Below are 12,025 nucleotides of genomic sequence, written 5' to 3' on the forward strand. Positions count from 1 at the left end.
TTTATTATTCTATTTCCCCTTATTAATTACAAGCTGTATTCTTAGATGGTATATATGCTTATTAAAATCCACTATTAATATATTTACCACTTTCTAGAATATGCAAAGATCTTAGGAATTTTTCACTCCATCCCTCCTTTTATCTGTCATGTATTTACATTCTACATATATTTTAAAGTACAAAAGACCCTTTTATTACTGGTCTCTACAGTCAATATACATAGATCTAAATGCTTTACATTGTCCTTATTTCTTTCTTTTATTTATTTATTTCTATGCTTCCATCTGTGATCCCCTTTTACCTGAAAAACTCCCACTTGGTAAACTGAGTGCTCGTCTATTGCTGAAAATTTTCTTCACTTTTGTGTGGAAATTCTTTACTTAATAAACGAAGCTTCAATTTTTGCTGCCAGTGTTTTAGAAGTTGTGATGGTTTAAAAATAATGCATGTTTTTCCCTCTGACTGGTTTTATAGCTTCGTTTTTCATTTTCAGTAGTTTTAGTATAATGTGTTTATGCATAAGTTTCTTTGTATTTATCCTGCTTTGAGATTATAGAGTTCTCAAATTTGTGAGTTGATTTCTTTTGATAGTTTTGGAAAATTCTCAACCATTACCTCTTCTAATACTTTCTTCTCCTTCTAGGATTCTAATTACACTTACCTAAGATCTTTTCTATTATGTGTCCTACACTCCATTACGTATTAAAATTTTCCTCATCTGTTTGTATTCTTATCATTCAGTTCCCTAACTTGCTCTTCAGTCAAGTTTTACCTTCTATAAAACCCACCTACTACTGAGCTTTTTTTTTTTTTTTTTTTTAAGATTTTACTTATTTGGGAGGGAGACAGAGAATAGGCACAAGCAGAGGGAGCAGCAGAGGGAGAGGGAGAAGCAGGCTCCCTGCTGAGCAGGGAGCCCAACAAAGGCCTTGACCCCAGATCCCTGGATCATGACCTGAGCCACCCAGGTGCCCCCGAGCTTTCTTTTTCGTTTGTAGATGTTTCTAGCTGTAGAATTTGGAAATCATTATTTCATTTTATAGTTTTCAATCTTCTAAAATTCTCCACTAAATCCTTGAAATACTAATCAGCTGTTTTAAAATATGCACATGTTCACTCTGGTATCTGCATCTCCTGTGAATTTATTCCTTTTGCCTGTTTCCCCTCTGGTTTCTGAACACTTTTTGATGTATTCCATCGATTCTGCTATGTAGTGTATTTTCACTGTTACTATTTTGCAAAATTCTGTTATTTCAGTATGTATTTATCCTTTGACAAAAAGTTGTTTGGTAGGCTTAAAATTTTTCATGTCAAAGAGCCAATTAATTTTCCATTATAATTTAGAATTTCATTGCATGTAATCAGAAAGTGTTACTATATCTATGAAAATTACTGAATTTTTTGGTAAATAAGTTGATGTGGCACAGGCACCTGATAGTTTATTAACATGTTGTAGAATTCGACTTATCTCCCTAAGATTCATCTTACTGTTTATGTTGTCCAGGTCTTCTATACCATTTTTTCCTCTACTTCATCTGTTTTATACTAAGAATAGAGGATTAAATTCTCTAGTAGTGTATTTCTAGGTCTCACTGAATCCTCTGGAGTGTCTGTTTCATACAAAAGGTTTCTGTGTAATATGCTGTGAAGATACTCATGTATTCTATCTCCACCATAAATTGTAGGTTTTAGCACTAAAAAAAAATCATCCTTCTAAGTCACAGTTCATGAGCTTTTGGCTTGAACTCTACTTTTGATATTAAGATTACCATACCTGTCCCCTTTCATTTTCATTGGGCTAGTATGCCATTATCTACTGCTTTGTTTTTAGCCTTCCTGAAACATTTGAATCATAGGATTGTCTCTCTAAATAGCAAAAAGGGGCACCTGGGTGGTTCAGCTGGTTAGGGGTCCAACTCTTGATTTCGGCTCATGTCATTATCTCAGGATCGTGAGGTCGAGCCCCACTTCAGGCTCTGTGCTCAGCGTGGAGTCCACTGGAGATTCTCTCTCCCTCTGACCCCACCCCCGCTTATGTGCACACTCTAATATAAATGAATAACATCTTTCAAAAAATGTTTTAAAAAATAAGCAGTATATAGCTGGGTCTTCTTTTGTGAACCAAACTGAAAATCTTTTCCTTATAATGGGTAGATGAAGCCACTCACATTTATTGGTATGACCAATATTGCAGGTTACAGTTTTATAACATTTTATAATTATATGTACTTTACTGCACTTCTCTATGAAATGTATATTCTTTGCTTCAGTAAAAAATTGTTTTTGTTACTTAGGAAAACCTGTATTTTTGTTCTACTGGTTACTTTTGAACTTAAACCTTTTAAAAAGGTTTGTCTCTGTATTCTTTTCTTTCTCATACTTTTTTTTCCTGAGATATAATTCACATACCGTAAAATCCTCCTAAGTATACAATTCATTGGTTTTTAATATATTCACAAAGTTGTGCAACCATTATCTAGTTCTAGAACATTTTTATCATTCCAAAAGAAACCCTATGCCCACTGGCATCGACTTTTTGTAACTATGAATCTCCCCATTTTGGATATTTCATGTAAATACAATCATATAATATGTGGTTTTTTGTGTCGATTTCTTAGAACAATGTTTTCAAGATTCATCTATCTATATTACAGCACCCATCAATACTTGATTCCTTTTTGTTGCAGCATAATATGCCATCATGTGAACATAAAACATCTTATCTGTTTATCATAAGGTTAAAGGACAACTGGTTTGTTTCTACTTTTCACCTATGATCAATGTTAGGAACATTAGCACACAAGATTTTATGTGGACACGTTTTCAATTCTCTTGGTTATACATGTGGGAATGGAACTGATGGATCATATGGTAATTCCAAAAATTATTTCATGAACTATCAAATTGTTTTCCAGAGAAGCTGCACCTCTTCATTTTTCTACCAGCTACATATGAGGGCTTTCATTTGTCTATAACCTTGCCAATACTTGTTATGGCTCACCTGTTTTCTTACTTCTCTTTTACTATCTGTGGTGAAACATAGTCTTCCCGGGGCCTGCTGTGCTTCTACACAATTTGTTGCATTTGCCAAGAATGCACAGTCCTAACCACTCATTAACTGGGCCATTTCTTAGAGTTGTGCTTGTAGTGAGCAATCGTGAAGGATGAGGTAGTTTCCCGCTGAAAAACGAGCAGGCTTGTTCACTATAAAAGCAGTATATTCCCCGAACTCAGGGATTCTTAGTTGCAGTGCAAACCTACTATGGGTGTAGCATCACCGTAGGCCACCCAGTACTGCCTCCATGAGATCTAGGAAGCAAGGGGAAATCTACAGAAATATGCTAATGATATGCTACTTGCTATACCACAATTAAGAAAAAAGTTGTTTCTGACCCACAAGTCTTATGTCTTCTGCCAATATCCATGAAACAGTAAACTATTAGATTATATAGTTGTCAAATCCCAAACCTTCTTAATTACCCAGTTGAGTTTTTATTGTTATTTTAACACTCACCTATTCTTTAGGCAACAAACAACCATCAATAAGCTTAATCTTTTTCCTATTTCACTCTCCCTTTTCCTCTTCTTCAGTTTTATTACAGCTACTCTGTCACAACATATAGTAGTCTTTCCCTCACATCTCTACCTTTTAGTCTTACTAATACATTTATGTATTTTAAAGATCATTTCTTTTGGTGAGGTTTTTCTGGTTATTTCTCAGTTGAATAAAATATCCTCTAGCAGATTCCTTAAAAACAGCTCATGGGTGCCTAATTCCCTAAGTTCTTTTATGCTGAGAACTGTTTTTCCATAACCTTGATAAAGACAATGTGGCTGACATAAAATCCTTAGTTCAAACTTTCTCTCTCTTTTTTAAAGATTTTATTTATTTGAGAGAGAGAGAGAGAGAGAGAGCTAGAGGACAAGAGAGGGTAGGGTCAGAGGCTCCCTGCTGAGCAGGGAGCCCAATGCGGGACTTGATCCCGGAACTCCGGGATCATGACCCGAGCTGAAGGCAGTCGCTTAACCAACTGAGCCACCCAGGCACCCACTTTCTCTCTCTTTTTTAAAGGCTGCTCTACTTGAGCCTTGTTTTGGTTGTCCCAGTGGATTTTTAGTATTTTTTTAAAAAAAGAACCATTTATTTTAGAGAGAGAGAGAGAGAGAACACGTCAGAGCGGGGGAGGGGGTAGAGGGAGAAAATCTTAAACAGATTCCCTTCTGAGCACGGAGCCCGATGCGGGGCTGTCTCACGCCCCATGAGCTCATTACCTGAGCTGAATTCACAAGTCAGACGCTTAACCAAACTGAGCCACCCAGGCACCCCCCCCAGTGGATTTTTATATGTCTGAATGAGTGCAATTCGTTTGCCTTTGGAAGTTATGCCGTGTTTTTGCCTTTAGACATAAAGGATTTTTATCTTTGAAATCAAATAATTTTATTAGGAAATGTCTTAGAAATGATCATCCTCGGCTCACTTCCCCAGTACCTAGTAGACCCTTTAATAAGTGTGTGTAGATTTGAATCTTTTTCAATTTCTAAACAATGTTCATTAAATATTGCTTTAAACATAGTTGCTTTCCATGGATTTTCCTCTCCTGAGACTCTTAATTAAGAATGTTATCCTTTCATTGCCTATCTTCAATTTCCACTATTTTTCTCTGCCATTTGTTTTATTCCAGCTTTGAGATAGAATTCACATATAAGACTGTGTAAATTCAAGGTATACAATGTGCTGTTTGGATACATTTATATATTGCAAAATGATGATAGCTTAGCTATCATCTCCATCACAGCACATATTACCTTAGCTAACACCTCCATCACAGCACATATTTACCATTTCATTTCTGTGGTAAGAAACTTGAAAATCTTCTCTCTTAGTAACTTTCAAGTACATAGTATCTCTGACACTTTCTACTTCATTCTTTTCATTTTCATTTACTTGCTTTTCCCCTACCTTTCTTCAATTCTTATTTCCTTTAATTAAAAAGTGTAGTTGACACACAAAGTTATATCAGTTTCAGGTATTCAACATAGTCATTTGACAAGTTTACATATTATGCTATGCTCAAATGCAGCTACCATCTGTTAACATATATTATTACAGTATCACTGACTATATTGCTTATGCTGTACCTTTCATTCCTGTAATTTATTCATTCCATAACCAGAAGCCTTTATCTCCCACTCCCATTCACCCATTTTTGCCCAACCTCCACTCCCTTCCCCTCTGACCATCACGTTGTTCTCTGTATTTATAGGTCTGATTCTGCTTTTTGTTGATTTTTTTCAGATTCCACATGAATGAGATCATTATGGTATTTGTCTTTTCCAGTCTTATTTATTTCACATAATACCCTCAAGGTCCATCCATGTTACCACAAATGGCAAGATCTCATCCTTTTTTTATGGCTGATTAATATTCCACTGAATATATACTGTATCTTCCTTATCCATTTATCTATTGATGAACACTTAGGTTGCTTCCAAATCTTGGTTATTGTAAATAGTGCTGCAATAAACATAGGAGGACATGTATCTTTTCATATTAGTGTTTTTGTTTTCTTTGGGTAAATACCCAGTTGTGGAGTTACTGTATCATATGGTATTTCTTGTTTTAAATTTTTTGAGGAACTTCCATGCTGTTCTTCACAATGGTTGTACCAATTTACATTCCCACCAACAGTGTATGAGGATTCCTTTTTCTCCACATCCTCACTAACCCTCCCTTATTTCTTGTCTTTTGATTTTAGCCATTTTGACAGGTGTTAAGGTGCTATCTCACTGTACTTTTGATTTGTTCAATGCACCTTATTAAACTTTCATTTGAGTGTATTCTCCCTGGGGCATCCTGCAATTTATTTATTTTATATATATATAATCAGTATTTTTTTTCCTATGCCTTCCATTTCTTTACCGAGTTTGTACTCTTTTTATTCCACTTTTCTTCCCATTTTCATTTCTTGGTTTTTGAATTTCTGATTTTACATTTTTAAAAAATGTCCTTAAGCACTTGATTGAATATGTCTGTATGTAAGTATGGTCAGTTTTCATCTGTTTTTTTTTTTTTTTTTCTTTTCTGGGGTGGAGATGAATTTTCCTCAGTTGGTATATAACAAAGCTCTTCTTTTTTGGTAACAACTATATATACTTTCATTAATCCTCCCTTTTTATCTTTTCTGCAGTATTGGGATATTTTACAAGATTCCTAGTTTAATAGGAAATTAACAAATACTCCGAAGGCCAGGTATGTATTTTTTCTTTTTGTCTTGCTGGGGGTGGAGGGAGCATTATAAGACTGATTTTGTGTTCACCTTGTCTTGCAGGAACCTAAAACTTCCCAACGTGCTTTTCTTCAACACTTAAATACCAAAGGGAGTTTGTCTTCTTTTTACCTTTTGTCTTAACCCTGAAGATACACATTTAGAAGATGACTTTGGTAAATCATTCCATTTTAAATGACTTCCCTATAGTTTGTGCTCTGTTCTATCATACATAGACACCCACAATTCTGAAGTTAGTGTGGAGTGGCAGTGCAGGTTAACCTTAGGTCCACTTGGTAGCTTCCATCTTGTGTGTTTTCTGCAAATCTGCTTGGTTGGATTTTGCCCCCTACAAAGCCTTGCTGAGGGTTGGGAAAAGACAGAGTGTGAGAGATAATATACTGAGAATTGGTGGGTTTTCTCCCCTTACTTAGAATTATTTTCCAAATTTGGTTTTCTCTGCCTTCAACTTATGCCATGAACATAGTTTATGTATAGATTTCTTCTACTCTTGTAGCTCTGTACTGCTTTTGGAGGAAATGTTGAGAGACAGGTAGTTAAGTGGTTACCACTGTCTTCAGCTACCCAGAGGAATGAGATCTAAAAGTTAAAGTAAGGAACTAACAAATTCTATAAGGCAGGATTTGTTGGCGGCTCAGTCATTTAAGTGTCCGACTTGTGATTTCAGCTCAGGTAATGATCTCAGGGTCCTGAGATCGAGCCCTGTATCTGGCTCTGTGTTCAGTGAGGAGTCTGCTTGACATTCTCCCTCTCCCTCTATTCCTCCTCCCAGCAGTGCTTATTCGTGAGCACGCTCTCTCTGAAACAAATCTTTAAAAAAAAATTCTATAAAGCAATACAGGTTATAAGTTCAGTAATATCATCATGGGGAAGGTCTTTCTAATAATAAATATGAACGTTAACCAGAAACTTTTAAGAGGAAAACAACTCTATACATAAAAAAAACCTAATGCAAAATTTATTTTAGCTGAAGTGAAAAAATGATTTATTTACAGTCTCCTATAAGCAAAAAGGCTCATCCTTTAACAAAAAGCTCTTAAGAAAAAAAAAAATCCATTGTACCTGGAGAGTCTGACTTTTGATTTGGCCTCATGTCATGATCTCAGGATACTGGGATAGAGCCCTGCGTTGGGCTCAGCACTCAGCAGGTAGTCTGCTTAGGGTTCTCTCTCTTTCCCTCCAGGTCTGGCCCTCCCCCACTGTGCTAAAATAAATAAATCATTACCAAAAAAAAAAAATCCAACTAGAAAAATGGGCAAGACATATGAATATTAAGAAAAACAAATCCCCTATAAGGCATATGAAAGTATGCACAAAACAAGGAAATTTCCTTTTAACATGTCAGATTAAGATGACTAACGTATCAGGTGATCAGAAAGATGCTCAGTAACAGGCATTCCCAATCACTAGGGGCGTTATTAAAATTTGTACACATACATACATAGTAAAACCATTTGAAAGAACTTCATGCGCTTAGATTAAGTTCTTTCATGAATTCTAAATAATTTCAGCTAAAAAATACTGAGGTACCAAAGATTTATACTCATAAAAATATCAACACATTTTTATACGTCAAAAGATGTAGCATCAGGGTGCTTGGCTGGCTCAGTCAGTACAGCATGCAACCACTGATCTCAGGGTTATGAGTTCAAGCCCCACTTGGACATGGGGCCTATTAAAAAAAAAAAGATGTAATAATGTTGAAAAGCTAAAAAAAAAAAAGAAAAAAATCACATGGCATTTTGACAATAAAATCCTTCAGAAATCTCAAAAATAAAAATCTTAAAGCTATCGTGAATAATTTTCTCCTATAACTTATAAAGCATTTTTTTACTACACTGCTCACCAAGGAAATGTGGTTTTGGAATTCAAAAATTGCCAGCCAACAATCAATAAATACTTGATGTGCAACTCTTCATCTCAAGGTCATGAGTTCAAGCCCCACACTGGACAGAGACCTCACTTAAGGGAAAAAAAAAAAAAAAACCTAAAAAACTTGATGTGATTTTTTGGTGATTTTTTAAGATTTTATATACACATAAGCAAATTTTTTCTGAGACATGGGAGCATAAATTGACCCTAAAATGTGTCAACATGTATTTCCTAATAACAAAGACTTTGTTTCATATAACCTCAGTAGAGTTCTTAAAACCAGGGAATTCGGTATTATCTAATCCACAAGTCCATATTCAAATTACATCAACTATGCCAAAAGCATCATTTATAGCCAAAATGTCCTTCCAATTCCAGGATTTAATACAAGATCAAGTATTGTGTTTAGTTATGTCTTTTTGCCTTTAATCTGGAACAATTCTTGGTCTTTTTCTGTGTTTTTTGATACTGGAATATTTAGAGTACAGGCTAGTCAATTGGTAAAATGTTTTCAATTTGTTTTGTCTCATATTTTCTAATGACTAGATTCAGGTATGCATTTCTAACAGGAAATTATCACAAAGGTGATATTTTGTCCTCATTCTATTAGAAGTAGTAGTTTATCAGTTTGTGCCCATATTGGTGGTGGTAGCAATGATTTTCATTATAGTGGTATCCTCCATATTATCCCCACTAAAAATTTGTGAATTTTTTTCTCTTCATAAATGATTTGTGGGGAGGTATGTTGAGATTACGTAAATATTGTTTTCTCAAACAGTGGTCCACAAGTTTTAGCCTTCATTAATGATTTTCTAAGATCATTTCTTCTATATTTATTAGTTTGCATTCAATTATCAGGAAGAACTTTTCCTTCTTATTCATTCATTCATATGATTCATATTATAAATTCTTATATATAAGGGTACCATTAATTACTATGAATTTTTATGTGAATTCTCAAATTGTCCCAAATTTAGCCAACAAAAGTTCCTTTAATCTGGTTCTTCTGTCCTTTTGCCAGGTTCCTAATGTTTCTCTGAGTATTTCCTTACTTTTAGGGTGGATGACTGAAACATTTTATACTTTGATATAGAGTTAAATTATAACGAATTATCATATACTTAACAAGTTATATATACTTAAAACGAGTTATATATACTTAAAATATGTGTATTTGTGCATGCTAATCCTCTAGCTAGCAGCACTTTCTACAATGTTACAGGCAAGGAATTCTTCAACTACTCTGTATAAGTAAATACACTGATGATAATGGAAATCACGTTTTCTGTTAGAAAGAAAGAAACAAGTGAAGAAGAAAGACCAGAATAAATTCTGGGTTTTAAACAGATACAGAAAAAATAAGTATAGACGTGTATATGTAAGTGTGTGGGTATACATACACTCACATATGTATTTTTTAGCTCTGTTCACTGAGAGGCCCTCTAAGCAAAAAGGCACCTAGAGCAATGAAAACAATGGGCAGCCGTATCTTGGCTTTAAATACTGTCCCCCACTAAAAGCAAGCAGGTCTCCTTAGAGACTGGTCTGGGCAGAAAAACAGCTTTCCCTTTAACTTAAGGGGAAAATTAATAATTTATGAGTGATTAATTTCTACTTAAATAATAACTTTACACTGACCACTTAAAAATGGTTAAGATAGTAAATTTTATGTTGTGTATTTTAGCACAATAAAAAACAAAAAAACAATGTATATGAGAATACTGCAGTAAAAAGCATTATTCTTTCCTGATAAAGTACAAAAAATACAAAATACATCAACTGACAAATAAATGAGAAAACTAGTACTGCCCGAGGCAATTTTCTTGCAATGCCCCTCAATATATTTATTTAGAAGACAGAGTTCTGAAGACTTATTTGGATATGCTATGTATAGAAACACTTAAAGAAAAAAAAATAATACACAGTCCAAGCCTTGAACAAACTTCAATTTAATTAACATTCACTGAATACTTACTATGCAGGCAGCATTCTGCAATACAATGGAAGACACAAAGTGAGTAAGACATAATTTTTGCCTTTTAGGAGCAAGAAATTCTTTTGTTTACATGAAATTTAGGACACTGAGTGCATTATAATGTAGATGATCCAGTTTGGAGAAGAGAAAAACTATTGAAGATGTGAAGCTTTGAACCCTGACATTAAAATGCATAATTAAGAATGTAACCTCACTTCTTAATAATTTAAAATCAAATCAGATGACATGATCATCTACATGAGACACTAGCAGGACAATGAGTCCATTCAATATTAGCTATTTTTCTAGTAAGGTCATCTCAGAACAAGGTAAAACAAAGTTGTGTTCTTGGTTCTTTTAATGCTAAAAGAAACAGAATAAAGTGAGGTTTTCTAATGTTACATCAACTACCTAGATTTCTTAGTAACAAGAATTATTCCTTAATTACACTCAAAGTAAAAATATTAAGATCTAAACCATTTTGCACTTGGATATAATTATGTATCTCTTTTTCTCTCTTTCCCTCATGTTCAGCACACAGAATATGGATGTTCAAAGATTATTAACTAAATTGAAGAGGAAAAGAGAAAACACTTGAAAAGTCAGGGTTCCTCTAATAAGGCCTTCATTAAAAATTTCTGGTAGAAGTAGTAAAAGAAATCACCAAATTTGTAACATGATATACAGAACTGTATCACTTTTTAAATCCTCTCAAGGATCAGAAAAAATTTAAAGTAGATAAAAACTTATCAGATTTGGTAATAGGTCTGATGTTACTCAATATTTTAAAAGTCACAGTAATGGAACCTCCTTGAGTGCTTAAAATCCTACTACATTTAAAGATGAAACTGAAGCATATCAAAAAAAACAATTCAGCATTCTTTAAAGTTCTTACCACAATCATTTCTGAAGGCTCTAACACAAGACAATCACATCCTCTTTTTCCTCCAAACTGCTTACCAAAACTATAAAAACAAAAGAACAATTTCTTTAGCAAAAATTATAGATAAAATATATCAATATAGGAAAAAATAAAAAACAACCCCCCCAAAAACCCTAAATGTTAACCAAGAAATTACAATCCTATCACTTATACAAGATTTTCTTAAAAACAAACCAAAATATCTTTCTTCATAGTTACCCTGATATAACTGATCTCAACACATTTTGTGTGAAAAATCTTTTAAAATATCTGCCTTTAACTCTTCTCTAAAACTTTTATAGTTTAGGATACTTGCCTAGTCTCAAATCTTGAATTTGGTATAATGTTGAATTAACAGAAAAACACCTAATAAAGAATGAAGCCCTAACTATGGAATATTTTCTGAAAATAAATTATTATAATTTATTTTCAGTTTTGGGAGCAGTAACCAAGATAAAAAGAACTTTAAAAATATATCCACATTTAAATATATAAATAAATGTACTAAGATACACATGTGATTTATTTTTCAGAAATACTGCTGGGGTGGGCACCTGGGTGGCTCAGATGGTTAAGCATCTGCCTTCGGCTCAGGTCATGATCCTAGGGTCCTGGGATCGAGTCCCGCATCGGGCTCCCTGCTCCTTGGGAGCCTGCTTCTCCCTCTGCTTGTCTCTCTCTCTCTCTCCCCCTCTGTCTCTCATGAATAAATAAATAAAATCTTAAAAAAAAAAAAAAAAAGAAATACTGCTGGGGAATCCCTGGCTACCTCTTTCAAAAAACTATAACTGGGCTAATTCTAAAAGAAAATATATTTCTATATTCTTCACCTGGGAGAAAGACTTCTCAGCAATCAAAAAAGGAAGCATTCATATAGGAAAAACAACATTTTCATTTTAAAAGAGAAACTGAATGTTTTAAAAGGATGGAGGGATAGGATAAAATACTTGCTAATAAAATACTTGCTA

General features: G+C 34.1%; 1 protein-coding gene across 11 annotated transcripts in view; it reads right to left on the reverse strand.

Moving 5' to 3' along the window:
* RAPGEF6 (Rap guanine nucleotide exchange factor 6) overlaps positions 1 to 12,025 on the reverse strand; it is a 209,555-nt gene that overhangs the window by 145,388 nt on the left and 52,142 nt on the right. For all 11 annotated transcript variants that reach the window (XM_028103455.2, XM_028103454.2, XM_088023257.1 and 8 more), the window contains exon 5: positions 11,031 to 11,100. In XM_028103455.2, coding sequence (XP_027959256.1) covers positions 11,031 to 11,100 — 70 coding nt within the window. The remainder of the gene's footprint in view (positions 1 to 11,030; positions 11,101 to 12,025) is intronic.

The sequence above is a fragment of the Eumetopias jubatus genome, unplaced genomic scaffold, assembly GCF_037043125.1.
Source record: "Eumetopias jubatus isolate StellerSeaLion01/CBP00866 unplaced genomic scaffold, mEumJub1_p1.0 scaffold_5, whole genome shotgun sequence".
In the NCBI taxonomy this organism is placed as follows: Eukaryota; Metazoa; Chordata; class Mammalia; order Carnivora; family Otariidae; genus Eumetopias; species Eumetopias jubatus.